The sequence below is a fragment of the Lepidochelys olivacea genome (assembly GCF_965140295.1).
Source record: "Lepidochelys olivacea isolate rLepOli2 genome assembly, chromosome: 19".
Taxonomy (NCBI): domain Eukaryota; kingdom Metazoa; phylum Chordata; order Testudines; family Cheloniidae; genus Lepidochelys; species Lepidochelys olivacea.
Window position 1 is genome coordinate 15,320,637 of NC_140429.1, and position 19,953 is coordinate 15,340,589.

A 19,953-nucleotide genomic window follows, 5' to 3' on the forward strand; every position below is an offset into this window, starting at 1 on the left:
TGCCTAGCCATTCGGTCCCTAGTCTGTAGCTGTGCATTGGGTTCTTCCGTCCTAAGTGCAGGACCCTGCACTTATCCTTATTGAACCTCATCAGATTCCTTTTGGCCCAATCTTCCAATTGGTCTAGGTCCTTCTGTATCCTATCCCTCCCCTCCAGCGTATCTACCACTCCTCCCAGTTTAGTATCATCCGCAAATTTGCTGAGAGTGCAATCCACACCATCCTCCAGATCATTTATGAAGATATTGAATAAAACCGGCCCCAGGACCGACCCCTGGGGCACTCCACTTGATACCGGCTGCCAACTAGACATGGAGCCATTGATCACTACCCGTTGAGCCCGACAATTTAGCCAGCTTTCTACCCACCTTATGGTGCATTCATCCAGCCCATACTTCCTTAACTTGCTGACAAGAATACTATGGGAGACCGTGTCTAAAGCTTTGCTAAAGTCAAGAAACAATACATCCACTGCTTTCCCTTCATCCACAGAACCAGTAATCTCATCATAAAAGGCGATTAGATTAGTCAGGCATGACCTTCCCTTGGTGAATCCATGCTGGCTGTTCCTGATCGCTTTCCTCTCATGCAAGTGCTTCAGGATTGATTCTTTGAGGACCTGCTCCATGATTTTTCCAGGGACTGAGGTGAGGCTGACTGGCCTGTAGTTCCCAGGATCTTCCTTCTTCCCTTTTTTAAAGATTGGCACTACATTAGCCTTTTTCCAGTCATCCGGGACTTCCCCGGTTCGCCACGAGTTTTCAAAGATAATGGCCAGTGGCTCTGCAATCACAGCCGCCAATTCCTTCAGCACTCTCGGATGCAACTCGTCCGGCCCCATGGACTTGTGCACGTCCAGCTTTTCTAAACAGTCCCTAACTGCCTCTATCTCCACAGAGGGCTGGCCATCTCTTCCGCATTTTGTGATGCCCAGCGCAGCAGTCTGGGAGCTGACCTTGTTAGTGAAAACAGAGGCAAAAAAAGCATTGAGTACATTAGCTTTTTCCACATCCTCTGTCACTAGGTTGCCTCCCTCATTCAGTAAGGGGCCCACACATTCCTTGGCTTTCTTCTTGTTGCCAACATACCTGAAGAAACCCTTCTTGTTACTCTTAACATCTCTGGCTAGCTGCAGCTCCAGGTGCGATTTGGCCCTCCTGATAACATTCCTACATGCCCGAGCAATATTTTTATACTCATCCCTGGTCATATGTCCAACCTTCCACTTCTTGTAAGCTTCTTTTTTATGTTTAAGATCCGCTAGGATTTCACCATTAAGCCAAGTTGGTCACCTGCCATATTTACTATTCTTTCGACTCATCGGGATGGTTTGTCCCTGTAACCTCAACAGGGATTCCTTGAAATACAGCCAGCTCTCCTGGACTCCTTTCCCCTTCAAGTTAGTCCCCCAGGGGATCCTGGTCATCCGTTCCCTGAGGGAGTCGAAGTCTGCTTTCCTGAAGTCCAGGGTCCGTATCCTGCTGCTTACCTTTGTTCCCTGCGTCAGGATCCTGAACTCAACCAACTCATGGTCACTGCCTCCCAGATTCCCATCCACTTTTGCTTCCCCCACTAATTCTACCCGGTTTGTGAGCAGCAGGTCAAGAAAAGCACCCCCCCAGTTGGCTCCTCTAGCACTTGCGCCAGGAAATTGTCCCCTACGCTTTCCAAAAACTTCCTGGATTGTCTATGCACCGCTGTATTGCTCTCCCAGCAGATATCAGGAAAATTAAAGTCACCCATGAGAATCAGGGCATGCGATCTAGTAGCTTCTGTGAGCTGCCGGAAGAAAGCCTCATCTACCTCATCCCCCTGGTCCGGTGGTCTATAGCAGACTCCCACCACTACATCACTCTTGTTGCACACACTTCTAAACTTAATCCAGAGACACTCAGGTTTTTCTGCAGTTTCGTACCGGAGCTCTGAGCAGTCATACTGCTCCCTTACATACAGTGCTACTCCCCCACCTTTTCTGCCCTGCCTGTCCTTCCTGAACAGTTTATAACCATCCATGACAGTACTCCAGTCATATGAGTTATCCCACCAAGTCTCTGTTATTCCGATCACGTCATAGTTCCTTGACATCACCAGGACCTCCAGTTCTCCCTGCTTGTTTCCAAGGCTTTGTGCATTTGTATATAAGCACTTGATCATGCTTGATTTGTATATAAGCACTTTATCATGCTACCATTATCCCTAAGATCCTCTTTAGTCTTATTAAAGACTGAGGCAAAGTATTTGTTTAGATATTGGGCCATGCCTAGATTATCCTTGACCTCCACTCCATCCTCAGTTTTTAGCGGTCCCACTTCTTCTTTCTTTGTTTTCTTCCTATTTATATGACTATAGAACCTTTTACTTATTGGTTTTAATTCCCTTTGCAAGGTCCAACTCTACTTGACTTTTAGCCTGTAGAAAGAGCACGTAAGGTCCAGTAACTCTCAACATGCAAGAGCTAAAAAGCAAATGCTTTATATCACTGCAAAGATGGTACCTCTCTGATTTCCAGCAGTATAACAGATTTATTTTGTTTCTAGCCCTGAAGAATCATTAGATACTGGTTGTTAAACTATGTTCTCCCTGACTATGTTCTCCCTGACTAATGTTTTCAGCATTAGTTCTGAACTAAATATAGCAGGTTCAAGCCTCAAAGACATCTAACTTGCAATCTCTGGATATGTGCACAAGTTTTAGGTAAATACATCTGAGAGGGTCGATACAGAGCTTGAAATTCAGATTAGCATGCATTTCTGAGGTATAAAATGAGAGGGGCAGAGACTATTCTTACTCATGTCATGATGGTAAGGAGGAGGACTATAAACAAAGGAACTGGTGCCACCAGCAGCCCTTTTATCATCCATCTTGAGCTGGGAGAGTTTAGCAACAATGGAATAATTTATTATAACATTAATCTGGAAGTTATTTTTGAAACAGAAAATACTGAGTTGAATATTAAGTTAACTTTCTGGATTTCCATACAGATGCAGACTATTTATGATGCATTTTTACTTTGCTATAATGAAAAACCACCTTAAGTAACACAATTTAACTATCGTTCCACATCACATTATATTAGTACTTTCAGAGTCATTTTCATTTTCCACTCTCACATGCTTGTAGGGACTAATTTAGCACTCACCTGATCTACATCTAATAAGGGTTGTTACTATTAATAAAATATGCATTTTAAAGAGCTAATATGTACTTAACTAATATTAATAGCTTAGCTAAGTTAGTAAGAGTTTTCAAAATGTTCTAACTCTCTTTATAGTTCAAGTCTTGCTGCATTAAAAATGGATATTAATATGCATTTTTATGACAAATGACTTGTAATACTGGAACAGAACAATGGTCCATCTCTCTGACAACGACCAAATATAGTGGCTTCAGAGAAGATATAAGCCGCATTATATATCTTATTTGCAATATTATCATGGGGAAATTTCTTCTGATTCCAGCTGGTGATCCGCTCAGTAGTTGGTCCTCATTACTGTTGCACACACTTATTTCTATAAGCATTGGTTAAATCACAAAAGTATTTGCCTCCATATTGTCCTGCAGTAGAGTTTCAGAGGCTAATTTTATGCTGATGTAAAAATGATTTCATTTTATTCATTTTGAACTTCTACTTCTTAAATGCTTTATACTCCTTGTTGTAGTGCAGATAAAGGACAAAAAAACCAAAAAAAAAACAAACCCCAAACAACCTGGCTGGCCTTTTCCATATTGCATCGCCTCTCACATTCCTCCTTTCCATCTAGTTTTTTTCCCCTAAGTGGCCTTAATTTGGTTTGAATTAACTCATTTCCAAAGTGAATTAAACTAAATTAAATTAAGGTCATTTTAACTTTAATTAACAGAGTTCACAAAGGGGTTCAATGTGGTTTAACTAATCTACTTTAATACCTTTAGGTAACCTGGAATAATTTTTCTGAGTGTCCCTGTGTAGACAAGCCCTTAGAGTCTCCATAAATACTTACTAAAAGACCTAAGGGATCCAGACTGTTATGGCCTATCATCTGAACTCTCATACACTTCTATAAGGGATTTTCAGCTCTTAAAAACCCTCGTAAGAGAGGAATGAAACACACAAAAAGTAATGTTTAGGAAATACCAAATTTGTGATACAGATCAATGTAAGTCATAAGTAAAGATAAGATGTCACGAATTCCGTGATCTTCAGAGACCTCCGTGACATTTTCCACTTCAGCCCCAGCCACCCCGAGAGGAGGCTCCAGAGCCTCCGGGCACTGCTGGGACGGGGGGACCCCAGAGCTCCAGCCGCTGAGGCTGCAGTGGAGGCCCGTGGAACTGCCTGCTGCAGCAGCGGGTGCTGGAAACCCCTTAGCCAGCAGCAGGGACTGGGCTCTGTTCCTACCCCAATCCCTGGGCTTCAATCATCTGCTGGCCAACCCAACCATTATTTTAAGTAAAAGTCACTGACAGGTCACAGGCTTCCATGAATTTTTGTATATTGCCTGCAACCTGTCTGTGACTTTTTCTAAAAATAACTGACAAAATCTTAACCTTAGTCATAAGAAAAGTTAAAGCCAAGGCAACGGAGCTCTCCCTTTGTGCCTAGGTATTGCAGGCATCTGAGCTTGAGGATTTACAAGCACGGCAACTTTGCCATTGGCAGCAAAAGCACTTTTTAATCGTGACACACATTTGGTGAAGATACATTTACATGTGTTGCATTACAGTAGCATCTCAAGGTCCTTTGTGTTAGACGCGACACAGACATATAACCAGAGATAGTGCCTGCCCCACAGAGATTACAATCTAAATAACCAAACTTGGCGCTAATAGTGTTGTGAAAGATCTTAAAATTTGCTCCATGTTTGGGTTCTTTGGGATCCTACATTTTCAGAACATATTTGCCTCTATGTCACGGCTAGAGTTTCTGCAAACAGACATGCAAGATCCACCTTGATTTGCGCAGTGCTGCTGCCATCTGAAAATGTGAACAAGGAAGAAGGAAGAGCAGCAAACTTCAAGGTTCTTTTGCTTCAGATACTGGGAAATGGGAATGTTAGTAGGTTTATTTTGTTTTTGAAACATTACAGTGAATGAAGGGGAGAGGGGAGGACAGATAATACACAAGTCTAAGAATATTCGTATTTTTTTAAACTGGGCAAATGTTGAAGCAACCCATATTTGCACAGAAAGAAATCTCATCCCTCCTTCTCAGATGGAAAATGGGTTGAGTATGAGGTGGGAAATGCATCAGTATGAAAAAAATGTACTGAGATTAAGCTGCTTCCATCATATTAAAACTGTTATAGCTTCAGAGCTGTAGATAGTCAATAGCAAGAGAGCTATGGCTATTGCTATGTGATGGAAACATCTTATTCCTAATGCAAATTTTTCACACAAATGCCTTTTCCCCATTAAACCTGCTTTGCATAATTTTAATTCTCATTCATGGATTTCTTTTTGCTGCAATATATTCACTTTTTTAAAACTACTTTGCTTAAACTTGCCAACAGCTGTCCCCTATCTCCTTTATGTGTTGGAATTGAAATAAGTTCTAACACTTCTATTCTACTGTTCTGCTAGTTACAACTTCCAACAGGGGTTCAGCCAGATATCTGAAGCAGCAAGAAGCTATTTTTAAATTTCCTTCTTTCACTGCTAACTGGTTTTGATTTGGCAGCAAATAATGTTGTGCAAAAGAGACCATCACTGCCAGACCGCATACAGGAAACTCCAAAACACAGAAAGAACGGTATGATCCCAAATGGTGACTTTACAGGTAATACTTTCTCCTCTATTCTACAGAGACAAGGTCTTTTGAATCAACTGAGTCTCACATATGTTCACGTGTTGTCACTGGAAATAGCAATTCTTTAACATATATGAGCATACTTATGTAAATCCCAGGTACCAACTGTACCTGCAAGACACTGCCACTTACCTGTTGTTGTCCCTGTTGGGTCTGTTGAGTGGTTTGCTGATTTGCTGAGTTAGTTGCAGCGGCAGCTGCTGCAGCTTGCTGTTGGAAAAGACTGGCAGGATAAACTCCCCAGGGAGTAACTCCATAGTACTGATGAGGGACTACTGCAGGCCCTAAAATGCCAAAGGAGGATTCAGTCAACTTCTATAGTAAACAAGACCTGCTCAACAGTAAGCCATGACCAAAAACACCTGCACACATCACACTTGATTCAACAAAGCCTATTTTAAAGATGACCTGTAAAGGATTTCAAAAGCACTGATGCTCAGGGGTGTAGTCCAGGATAAATGGAATTTACTCACTTCTCATATGGAGTTTAGTTGAGGTTACTTTACCCAGTTCTTGCTTTTTAACTACTACACCACAGATTGGGCTAGTGCCTATTTTTATTCCTTTATCACAACATAAAAATAGGGCTGGATGTTTTTTCTTTGGCTTGTTCTTTGCTTTTTATATACCAGGCATGTCAACATTTAGCAGGAATCTCAAGTGATTTTTATTGTGAGCTCCAACGCAGTAACTGAAGGTGCTGCTGATGAACCTTTAACAAAGGCATCTTTTCTCCAAAACAGAACGGTTAAGCTATAGGTGTGAACACTGTTTTACAACATAGTTATCAAAAAGTCACTTCTGCTCTCAAGACTCCTGTGGTGTCTGTCATTGAGCTCTCCAGTCACCAGGGAGAGTTTTCCAACCTAGAGAACCCCCGGATTTCCCATGCAAAAACAAGCAGAATCAAAAAACAAAACAAAACCAAAACCCCTTTCAGGCCTTTTTTATACAACACATAAACCTGTAATAAAAAAGGATTAAAGGGCACAGGTCCCACTTTTAACATTTTGTATGTCACATTTAAGAGAGAATGAATGATCAATAGAATTGTGAATTTTCATGTGGGTTGTGTCAATTTCCAGGACTCTCGGTTATTTTAATTCTGGCCTGGCTTAGCCTCTTTCCTTAAAAGTTTACCCAAAGACGACTGGTGTACAATCAATCAGATGAGAAATCTGTACGCTGCACTTCCCGGTAGAATGCATCCCATCCAGTACAATAGCGTTTGGAAGCAATAGAATATTTTATGTCTGCTTCGTGTCTTTTGGAGAGATCAGCTGAAGGTTAAAATCTTCTAATTTCTACCTTTTTCAAAACCAATGCAAAGCCTGAGGGCTAAATTACTCACTGTTGCAGTGAAAATGACTTTAAATTGGAATGTGCTTGTCTGAATGAAATACAAGACTAAATTTTACATCAGATCCGCTCTCCACTGTAGCAGAGATGTGTATTTACTATGCTCAGACAGAATGCTCGCCTTCTAACAGAGGAATCAGAGTAGCAGCTGTGTTAGTCTGTATTTGCAAAAAGAAAAGGAGGACTAGTGGCACCTTAGAGACTAACCAATTTATTTGAGCATAAGCTTTCATGAGCTACAGCTCACTTCATCGGATGCATTCAGTGGAAAATACAGTGAGGAGATTTATATACACACACAACATGAAAAAATGGTTGTTATCATACACACTGTATGATGGACTACACAAAGATCGACTACAAGCCGTCAGGAACAGTATCCCCGATAATGTCACGGCAAACCTGGTGGCTGAACTTTGTCCTCACCCATAACTATTTCACATTTGGAGACAATGTATACTTTCAAACCAGCGGCACTGCTATGGGTACCCGCATGGCCCCACAGTATACCAACATTTTTATGGCTGACTTAGAACAACGCTTCCTCAGCTCTCGTCCCCTAATGCCCCTACTCTACTTGCACTATATTGATGACATCTTCATCATCTGGACCCAAGGAAAAGAAGCCCTTGAGGAATTCCTCCATGATTTCAACAATTTCCATCCCACCATCAACTTCAGCCTGGACCAGCCCACACAAGAGAGTCACTTCCTGGACACTATGATGCTAATAAGCGATGGTCACATAAACACCACCATATATCGGAAACCTACTGACCGCTATTCCTACCTACATGTCTCCAGCTTTCACCCAGAGCACACCACACGATCCATTGTCTACAGCCAAGCTCTACGATACAACCGCATGTGCTCCAACCCCTCAGACAGAGACAAACACCTACAAGATCTCTATCAAGCATTCTTACAACTACAGTACCCACCGTCTGAAGCGAAGAAACAAATTGACAGAGCCAGAAGACTACCCAGAAGTCACCTACTACAGGACAGGCCTAACAAAGAAAATAACAGAACGCCACTAGCCATCACCTTCAGCCCCCAACTAAAACCTCTCCAACGCATGATCAAGGACTTACAACTTATTACGAAGGATGACCCATCATTCTCACAAATCTTGGGAGACAGGCCAGTCCTTGCCTACAGACAGCCCCCCAACCTGAAGCAAATAGTCACCAGCAACCACACGCCACACAACAGAACCACTAACCCAGGAACCTATCCTTGCAACAAAGCCCACTGCCAACTCTGGCCACATATCTATTCAGGGGACACCATCATAGGACCTAATCACATCAGCCATACTATCAGAGGCTCGTTCACCTGCACATCTACCAATGTGATATATGCCATCATGTGCCAAGAATGCCCCTCTGCCATGTACATTGGCCAAACTGGACAGTCTCTACGTAAAAGAATAAATGGACACAAATCAGATGTCAAGAATTATAACATTCATAAACCAGTCGGAGAACACTTCAATCTCTCTGGTCACTCGATTACAGACCTAAAAGTCGCAATATTACAACCAAAAAACTTCAAAAACAGACTCTAATGAGAGACTGCTGAATTGGAATTAATTTGCAAACTGGATACAATTAACTTAGGCTTGAATAGAGACTGGGAGTGGATGGGTCATTACAGAAAGTAAAACTTATTTCCCCATGTTTATTCCCCCCCCCCCGACTGTTCCTCAGACATTCCTGGAAATGGCCCACCTTGATTATCACTACAAAAGGTTTTCTTCCCTCCCCACCCCCTGCTGGTAATAGCTCATCTTAAGTGATCACAATCCTTACAGTGTGTATGATAACACCCATTTTTTCATGTTGGGTGTATACAAATCTCCTCACTGTATTTTCCACTGAATGCATCCGATGAAGTGAGCTGTAGCTCACGAAAGCTTATGCTCAAATAAATTGGTTAGTCTTTAAGGTCCCACTAGTACTCCTTTTCTTTTAACAGAGGAATATACAGCTTAGACCAGGGGTAATCTATTATTTTCTGTCAAGGTCCAAAGGTATAGTCAAAGTCCAGATTCCAGAGAAAATAATACAAAAATAATAACAATAGCGATAAGTAAATTTCACAGTTTGTTCAAAAGCATTTGGCAGTCTGGATTTGGCCCACGGTCTGCTGTCTACCCCAGCTTAGATTGTAAGACAGACAAGCAATGCATTCAGACAAAATGTATTAGCGCATCTGATAAAAGTTCAATTGCAAAATGCTGCAATCAAGAACAAATTTTGTCTTTCATAGTGGGTATTTGGATCAGAGAACAGGGAAAATATTCCTTCCCCTTTCTACACTACACTTATGCTTGGAAGACAAAGAAAAGGATAGAAAAGAGGCTTTTAAGTAGCAGGCTTGGGCCTTGCAATTACATATACTTGCTCAAAAAAAATATATAATGTAACTTTTGAAAGCAAAACAGCATTCTGGACTCAATCTGTACAAATTGGTGCGTTGCCGGTTCAGAATCAGCATTATGCTGCAAGATGGTGAAGTTAAGCAACACTGTTACTCTGAGGGTGACATTGGTTAATCTTACTGTGCTGTCCTTATCAAATCATTTTACATTTGTCTGTCTACATAGGATTTTGTATAGGACCAATCACTGTACTATGTAAACAGTGTCATCACAGCCCCAAAAGCTCTTTTGCACAGCAAAATCACCTTATGAGTAGCCTGGGCTCCAATGCCACAAGGTAAATCAGGGTGAGAGCAAAGATCTATTTCCAGGCAATATCAGTTCATTTTGCACATTAAAATGCATTCCAGTGGTCTGGTGCTCTGTGAGAGAACTCCATTGATGGTGAGAAAAGCGACTATAGATCCCACTCAACAGATCTGCTCCGAGGTAGCAACAGCTTATTTTACATGTTAAAATACCTTTTAGCCCTGTTACCATTGCACACGAATACCGAAGCACAGCCCATTGAACAGTCCCAGCATGCTGTTGCCCATCTTCATCTAAGCAACCAAGGGTGCTTAGATCAAAATGCATCAGTGCCTGCTGGTATCTAATCAAAGCAGGTCACAAACTGGGACCTGTAGTTTCTGCAAGCCACAATTCTGTACTGACGAGAGGCAGCTACAATCTGCTTCATTTTATGCAAACAGGGTAGCCGTCAGGCTCCTGGCAAATGCATGGCAACCTTCATTTGGACAAAGATCAGGCATCTCTATTCCAAACCAAAAGAAGTTATTAATCTGAGCTCTAACTACCATACACACATAGTCTGGACTCTTCCTCGGCTACAGATTGCTCATTTGAACAGCTACAGCTTTAAGTGTAAAAAAAAGAGAAAAATTACTGAAAACTGCAGTAAACTCTTTGAAACAAAGCATTCTGAGCATTTTTGCAAGTCTGGCTTAAACTCATCTGAGCACATGGTGAGGTTCTCATTACTGAGTGGCTCTCTCAGTGAGGGCAAGTGTGTCATCACTGCCAGACCTGTAAAACTTGCAGTTATTCTTCACTTCAAGAGACTAACCTAGCTTTATACTTATGAAAGATCCCACAGAAAAGGAAGAACATCCTAGTGCATTTGAAGTCAAGTACTTCTACTGTGCTGTGCACCACACACACTGAAGAGTTTATGCACTCAAAAAGTGTGTACATGTTAAAGTGAGTTTAAGAAATACCAGTAAACTGAACAGCAAACGTGGTCACAGTAAAAATAATTCCTTTCAATATCAGTGTTACCATCATATCTATACAGATATTTGTAATCATGCCATTCATGTGAATCAGAGTATGACGACTCATACTCAGTGAGGAACTTCAACTACGAAGACACCTGTTGGGAAAATAACACAGCAGGGGACAGATTATCCACCAAGTTTTTGGAATGTATTGGAGACCATTTTTTATTGCACAAGGTGGAGAAAGCTATTAGGGGAGAGGCTGTTCTAGATTTGATTTTGACCAATAGGGAGGAACTGGTTGAGAATTTGAAAGTGGAAGACAGCTTGAGTGAAAGTGATCAAGATTCTAAGGAATGGTAGGAGGGAAAAGAGCACAATAAAGATAACGGATTTCAAGAAGGCAGACTTTAGCATCTCAGGGAGCTGGTAGATAAGAACCCATGCAAAGCAAGACTACCGGGAGGAAACAGTTCAAGAGAGTTGGCAATTTTTCAAGGCAACATTATTAACGGCACAAGAGCAAACTATCCCACTCCATAGGAAAGTTAGGAAGGATGGCAAGAGGCCAGTATTTGCTTAACCAGGAGATCTTCAATGATCTGAAACTCAAAAAAGAGTCCTACAAACAGTAGAAACTAGATCAAATTACGGAGGATGAATATAAACAAACACAAGCATGTAGGGATAAATTAGAAAGGCCAAGATGCAAAACAAGATTAAACTAGCTAGAGACAAACGGTAACAAGAAAACATTTTGACAATACATTAGAAGCAAGAGGAAGACCCAGAACAGGGTAGGCCCGTTACTCAATGAGGTGGGAAAAAACAATAACAGAAAACGTGGAAATGGCAGAAGTGCTGAACAACTTCTTTGTTTCAGTTTTCACCAAAAAGTTTAGTAGCGATTGGATGTCTAACACAGTGAACTCCAGTGAAAATGAGGTAGGATCTGAGGCTAAAATAGGGAAAGAACTAGTTAAAAATTACTTAGACAAGTTAGATTTCTTCAAGTCTCCAGGGCCGGATGAAATACATCCTAGAATAACTCAAGGAGTTGAGTAAGAAGATATCTGAGACATTAGCAATTATCTTAAAAAAAATCATGGAAGATGAGAGATTCCAGAGGACTGGAAAAGGGCAAATATAGTGCCAATCTATAAAAAGGGGAATAAGGACAACCCGGGGAATTACTGACCAGTCAGCTTAACTTCAGTACCCCAAAAAATACTGGAGCGAATAATTAAGCAATCAATTTACAAACACCTAGTAGATAAAAAGATAAGTAAAAGTCAGCACGGATTTGTCATGAACAAATCCTGTCAAACCAATCCAATAGCTTTCTTTGACAGGGATTGGGGTTGTCGAAGATGTGGTATATCTTGACTTTAGGAAGGCTTCTGATACTGTCTCACATGACCTTTTCATAAACAAACTAGGGAAATGCAGCCTAGATGGAGCTATTATAAGGTGGGTGCCAGAGAATAGTTATCAGGGTCAAACTGGAAGGGCATATCACCTAGGGTCCCACACGGATCGGTTCTGTTCAATATCTTCAGCAATGATTTAGATAATAGCATAGAGAGTACACTTATAAAGTTTGAGGATGATATCAAGCTGTGAAGGGCAGCAAGTGCTTTGAAGGATAGCATTAAAATTCAAAATGATCTGGACAAATTAGAGAAATGGTTCAAAGTAAACAGGATGAAATTCAATAAGGACAAATGCAAAATACTCCACTTAGGAAGGAACAATCAGTTGCATACATACAAAATGGAAATGACTACCTAGAAAGAGGTACTACGGAAGGGAATTTCGGGATCAGAGTGGATCACAAGATAAATATGAGTCAACAGTGTAACACTATTGCAAACAAACAAAAGTGCAAATATTCTGGAATGTAGTACAGGTGTGATGTAAGCAAGACACAAGAAGTAATTCTTCTGCTCTACTCAGTGCTAATTAAGCCTCAAGTGGAGTATTGTGTCCAGTTCTGAGCGCCACATTTCAGGAAAGATGTGGACAAATTGGAGAAAGTTCAGAGGAGAGTAAGAAAAAGGATTAAAGATCTAGAAAACATGGCCTATGAGAAAAGACAAAGAACTGAGTTTGTTTAGCCTGGAGAAGAGAAGACTGAGGGGGGACATGATAACAGTTTTCAAGTACATAAAAGGTTGTTTCAAGGAGGAAGAAGAAAAATTGTTCTAGCTAACCTCTGGGGATAGGACAAGAAACAACAGGCTTTAATTGCAGCAAGGGAAGTTTAGGTTGGACATGAGGAAAATCTTCCTGTCAGGGTGGTTAAAAGCACTGGAATAGATTGCCTAGAGAGGATGTGGAATCTCTGTCATTGTCTAAGCTGCTTTCAAAAACCTCTGAACACCTGTCAGGCATGGTCTAGATAATACTTAGTCCTGTTGTGAGTGCAGAGGACTGGACTAGAAGACCTCTCAAGATTCTTTCCAGTCCTAGGATTCTATGATTCGATGACTCAAAACATCAGTGAGGTTGGCAACAGTATATTAGCAGGCTTGGCAGTATTACCACCATTTAAAAAAGAAAAATCTAAACAGATTTCACCATGCACACAAAAACAGACCAATATATTTCCATCAACAACAATCAAAATTTATAGGGTGGCAAAGTAAAAAAAAATCCTGTTTGAGAACATATTGGAAACAAAATCCAGTGAGTAAGACTTCTGAAGTAGACTTATTATATATGTGCTAGCAAATTAACAGTAAAAACAGGTATGATCTGTTGATTTAAGGATATTTAATTTGTATATTTTGACATATGTTGATAATTTGTGTTTTAACAGTTTAAAGCTTTAACTTTTTGAATTTTATCATAAAATAATTGTTTGACACGCCTCCAATAATCTTGCGCAGCTGTGAAAACTTAAAATAAAAAAATCTAAAAAATGCTTAAAAATAAGCATAGATATCAGCCAAAATTATAAAAAAATTCTTACTCTGCCATGTATTGGTTGATCATAGGATGACTATGAGCCGCCAATGTGATATGGCTGTGAAAAAAGCTAATGCGGTCTTGGGATGCACCAGGAGAGGTATTTCCAGTTGGGATAAGGGGGTTTTAGTACCGTTATACAAGGCACTGGTGAGACCTCACCTGGAATACTGTGTGCAGTTCTGGTCTCCCATGTTTAAGAAGGATGAATTCAAACTGGAACAGGTACAGAGAAGGGCTACTAGGATGATCCGAGGAATGGAAAACTTGTCTTATGAAAGGAGACTCAGGGAGCTTGGCTTGTTTAGCCTAACTAAAAGAAGGTTGAGGGGAGATATGATTGCTCTTATAAATATATCAGAGGGATAAATACTGGAGAGGGAGAGGAATTATTTAAGCTCAGTACCAATGTGGACACAAGAACAAATGGATATAAACTGGCCACCGGGAAGTTTAGACTTGAAATTAGACGAAGGTTTCTAACCATCAGAGGAGTGAAGTTTTGGAATAGCCTTCCAAGGGAAGCAGTGGGGGCAAAAGATCTATCTGGCTTCAAGATTAAACTCGATAAGTTTATGGAGGAGATGGTATGATGGGATAACATGATTTTGGTAATTAATTGATCTTTAAATATTCATGGTAAATAGGCCTAATGGCCTGTGATGGGATGTTAGATGGGGTGGGATCTGAGTTACCCAGGAAAGAATTTTCTGTAGTATCTGGCTGGTGAATCTTGCCCATATGCTCAGGGTTTAGCTGATCGCCATATTCGGGGCCGGAAAGGAATTTTCCTCCAGGGCAGATTGGAAGAGGCCCTGGAGGTTTTTCGCCTTCCTCTGTAGCATGGGGCACAGGTCACTTGCTGGAGGATTCTCTGCTCCTTGAAGTCTTTAAACCACGATTTGAGGACTTCAATAGCTCAGACATAGGTGAGAGGTTTTTCGCAGGAGTGGGTGGGTGAGATTCTGTGGCCTGCGTTGTGCAGGAGGTCAGACTAGATGATCATAAAGGTCCCTTCTGACCTTAGTATCTATGAATCTATAAGCCTAAATATTAGCAACTAGTTTATTCAATGGGCTGAGGAGTAATTGCAAACAGAATGGTGATAACTGCCAGGGAAACCCAATTTCCAGACACTTGACACCAAAAACTTTTTAAATGTACCACACAAATTCTCATTTCTCTGCACAGATAGTGGTATCCCCAAAAGTACGTCAACACTAAACCCATAAATAACTTCTTTGTAAGACTTTTCAGCCTATATCTCCATTCAAATCAATATTCCTTAAAAATAGTTAATTTGATGCTTGTGGGGGGGAAAAACTTCACTGGATTGACAGTCCTGGAGAGATGACACAATGTCTCCTCAGTTGGCAGTAAATTAGCCAAACACCACCATAAAACGTCCCTTCTTTTTAAGGAGCAACTAAAAGGAATAAAACCTATAACTTAATTTCTGCCATTTCACCAACATCCACGCCCTTCAGTTTCCTTCCAGTCTAGCACTGCCCCAGGAAAATAGGAAGGCCTCTTCTCAGTAGATTTGGGGTACATCTTTAAAGGGTTCAAAGTAGCATCGTCAGTGTGCTACATACCCGTGTACAAAAAATACACGACTGCACCACAGAAATTGTTGACGGGGCAGCTATTTAATAGCTAATGTTTATATTTGTACTGCCGTCTTTAGATTTCAGAGTTAACACTCCAATGAGATTAACAGGTCAATTCAGACATCTTAGAGCTATGGTTCCAGGCTATGCTGCATAGAGTTACACTCCTTGTTTTTTTAAAGGTTCTCCTCTCACTCAGGAGAGGTAGATTTTTTTTTTTTTTTTTTTTTGGAAATGAAAGCTTAGATTCTGGAGCATAATCCTGGGGCAGGGGTGTGTATGCGGTGACAAATTCTGGCCAAGGCCAAAACACTTCTATTGCAGCTTTGACACTGCTCTAAGAAGTGTGGTCCTGAATAGGTTTACTACTTTCTAGACTTGTAAGTGAAGTTACAGATGGTCTTTCTGGTAAAAGTAATGTATGATGGTGCGTTCCTACCAGTAAGCTTTGGTCTATTTGTTACTAAAGCTTAACACGTTTCCTTCCCATGGAGAGTATTAGTCATTCATTCATTCACAGCTACACAGCCATCACATGGTAGTTCATTGACTCCTAGACTATTACAAACATCCTTGTTTAGGGGCCTATGAACTCTATTTTATTATTGCGAATTTTCAGATTTATTATTTTCTGACCCCCGCCATTTTTAAAAAATTAATTCTGTCTTTATCGTTTTATCAAAATTGTTTGACACATTAAAAATTAAGTAGCCTTACTATAAATGCATAAAAATGTTTAGAATTGGATTGCAACAGGAAAAACAGATTTTACAGAAAAAAAATCCTACAATTTAAATGAAACATCCTGTAGATATACAGTAAAAGTAATGTGTTTCAAATCACTCTTTAAAGTAGAACCCGGTAATATGATCAAACTGACATTGCTGAACAATAACACAGAAGTCCACAGAAGAGTCGATTTAACTGAATTTATATTTGAATAATTAAAAAATAAAAAATAAATGCACTAAACATAAAATAATTCATCTCTGCAGTAGTCACTGTTGCCATTTTAAATTAAACTCAGTACTTTCAAGCTTCCTATATTCTGAAGGAATGCTTAAATTAATTTCAAATTTGATTAAATAATTTCACACTATCAAGTCAACAGTTTACTGCTGAATAGCATTACAAACTGACAAACTTAAATGTCATTATTTTTCCCATCTCTAGCAGACTTCTCCATTGTGGTACATTATGGTTAGTCAGTCTTTTTGTGTTTTCCTCAGAAAGTGATTCCCTATTGTCTGTAAGTAGATTTTTATATTTACTAAAGCTTCTCTCTCTGTCTACAGAGCTGACAGGGAAGATGATGTAAGGTAGGGCAACCTCTGTTACTTTAGGCACTCATCCCTTCATAACTTTCCAGTAAGTGCAAAGGTCCAGTGGATCTGGAATGGGCTCATTCTGAGTGCTGTGCAGAAACACCAGCCATTGTTCATACAGTTCTGGTCAGGGGTGGGTGAGAGGTGGTAGCTTGCTGTACTGATTGATGTTTTGTTGCATGGGTGGAGTCTGCCTGGGATCAAACAAACAGATCAGTTGCAACACATCTTTTACTGGATGGACATCCCAGTGTTTGGAGAATTTGGTAAAAGCAAGCTGACAGGCTTCATGTGGATTGTCCAGGATCTCTCTCTCCTTACCTATGGAGAAGTCATCCAGGAGTCTGTCAGTTTCTTCACCAAACCAAAAGTTTTGGCTGTTCCAGAAATCAAGATCCCAGGTCTTCCAGAATACTGAAAGCTGAGACAGCTGTAGGGTGGTGGTCAGATGCTGACAGATGGTAAGGGCCGTTATTATTTTGGGGCAAGCTTCAGATATGAAAGCTGTCTTAAGTTTCAGCAAGTCTGATTTCTCCTGACTGCTAAGTTATGTCAAAAGGTTTGTCTCAGCCTGTGCTTTTTCAAAAAAGTCCCAGTCGAGATCAGTGTGCTGTGCATGATATTTTACTGCCTGAAACCAGCTATTCCATCTTGTGCGTACTGCTTCAGGAGGGACCTTCATGGTGTGCACTTCTTCTTCGGACTTAAGAAAAGCAACCCATCTTTGCTTTTTTGACTGGCTTTTTGAAGAAGGCAGATTTCATCCAAGTAATGAAAGATGCCACATTGCTAAAGAAGTGAAAATGCTGCCATGTCTCACCTATCAGATTGATTATATGACACAGATATGTCACATGTACACTGTTGGGGCATGACTCATTTCAGTGTTTCTTTGTATGCTTTGATGCTATATGCAGCATTGTCGGTTACAACTGCACAAACATCACTGAGACTGAGCTGGTTCCTATTCATAGACTCCAGAACACAGTGTGAGAATGTGGAGTGGTTGCAGCTCTCCATGAATATGACATCGTCAAATAGTACTAATCTGTAACACCTAAAAATACACATATTCTGATGTCAAAATTTTTCTACTTGTTTGTTACTAAACAAACTCAAAAATCTGTAATGGAAAAAAAAATCCAGCTTCATATCCACTATTAAATCATTTAATGTTGAAGTTTTTTTTTAATATTATACAAGCATAATATTACAGCTGCACTGCAATAAACAATTAAATTTCCTAATGCAAATTAAATATAAAATGTTTGATAAAATTACTAACAAGCATTTTATAGAATAGCTCCAAAATCCCAATTTGGTGCTTTTTGGGGGAGAAGGGTTAAGGCTATTTTAAGGGGTTATAGCATCTTAAATGCTTTTTCTTAAATTATCTGTACTTTAAATTGTATAAGTGTTTAGTATTTTCTAAGTATAACAAATGTTTTCCTAAAGACCAATGCATACATTATAAAAAAGCACCTACTTAAGAACCTGTCATCATAGTAAAAGAAAAATAAACTTACCTATGAGAATATTTAGCACACTGCAGTCTCCGATATCTGTTGTCTTGTCGACCACTGGAATCTTTTCCACCATGGATTTAGGCCAGCACTGCCACATGTGCTCCTGATAAACACAAGGCAGAATCTGCCAAAGTTCTGCTTTATTTTCAGGCAATGCTTCCCACCATGACTGCAGTGTTTTAAGAGGAAAGGTCGAAGCGTCTTCATTTTTCCCCCTGAGATGACAGTCTCAGCAAAGACCACAAGAAAAACTGCAAACTCCCATCTGGCATCTGCAGATTTCATACTGCCTGCAACTGTTCTCTGTAGAGAGTGAGAACCTCGATGATTCTCATCATATGTGGCGTGATTCTTCAGATAGGGTTTTGATATTAGATGATCGTTGCAGGTATCTTTTCGGGTCCAGTCTACTGTATGTTGACAGCATTTGCAGAACATCATACCACCCGATTCATAGATATCATTAGGCAACAGACTAGCTCTGAACTTTGGTGTCAGTGCATGGTTTCTTAGCTTTTTTGGATGAGCATTTTCCAGTTGTAGAATGCTTTTTAGACATGTTTAATTGTGTACTGAACCATGGGGAGGGGGGAAACTGCACTAGTAGTAGCAGGCCATGTGTCTAAGCAACTGTCAAAAACGAATATACAGTACACCCTTGTTATAAATGCCCTTCACAATAGCAAACCTTGGGCTGTAGCCAACCCTGGATCCCACCTTGAATGAGCAGCGGCACACACAGTTTCTCCAGCCCTGGGGCCGTGTTGGGGGCACAGAGAGCTCCTTCAGCTCTGGGGCCACAGCAGGAAGGCATCATTATTATTTTGTATTGTGCTGGATTTAAAAAAAACGAAACAAAACCACACAGCTGGATTCAGTGTTACGGTTTTGATTCCGCAATTCCGTCCATGTTCTCGTTGATGCAGCTTCCATAGGGCTCTACTTCTTGGCTTTCTTCCATTTCATCTCAGCCTTACCTGTGTGCCAACAATAGGCTTTACCCTAACACCTCATCTTTCATTTTTATTATGCCCCGACCAAACCTAACGTTCAGCTCTTCAAAATTACTTTAAAAAAAAAAAAATTATAATCCTGAAAGGACACTCTATAATCTTGATTCTTCATACTGTTTTATATACTCTACCAAAAACACCATGTGATATGGTCATACTTGTAATCCCATTTCATCATAGCTTGACTTTATGTTGGCCCCAAAGCTTAAAAGCTAACTAACAGTTATGTAACAGCTGGTAAATATTACAAAGAGTCACATATCAAACTTACTATCCCACATTGCGCAAACCAGAATACTGTAAAACTTGCTTATAGTAAATACAATCTAGCTTTGTTTTAACTGTATCTTGGAGTGGAAAGAAGCGACGGGGGTGTTATTTAGGTAAACCGACTGCATAAGAATGAAATGTTATGAGGTTGTGCAACCTTCACTGAGTAATGTTCTAATCTAACTCTGCACATTTTATTTAGAATCTCCTGGACTTCCTCTCTCCAGATGGCTCAGTGAAAGAATTAAATGTGGTTGTACAGAACTAATCTGGTTTTGAAAGAACCCGCAGGACTCTCACTACTTGGGCCAGAACTTCATGACTTTTGGAATAAAAATTCAACATGCAATGTATTTTTTACACTTTCTAATAATTGCTTACTGGAGCTACCGTTTCAAGACACAGCAATTTTGGCTCTTGAAGTTGGGAAAG

At 40.3% G+C, this 19,953-nt stretch overlaps 1 protein-coding gene across 7 annotated transcripts in view; it reads right to left on the minus strand.

The window, feature by feature from the left end:
- Positions 1-19,953, minus strand: part of PUM1 (pumilio RNA binding family member 1) — a 134,380-nt gene that overhangs the window by 33,912 nt on the left and 80,515 nt on the right. For all 7 annotated transcript variants that reach the window (XM_084652398.1, XM_084652402.1, XM_084652401.1 and 4 more), the window contains one exon: positions 5,918-6,069. In XM_084652398.1, the coding sequence (XP_084508524.1) occupies positions 5,918-6,069 (152 nt within the window). The remainder of the gene's footprint in view (positions 1-5,917; positions 6,070-19,953) is intronic.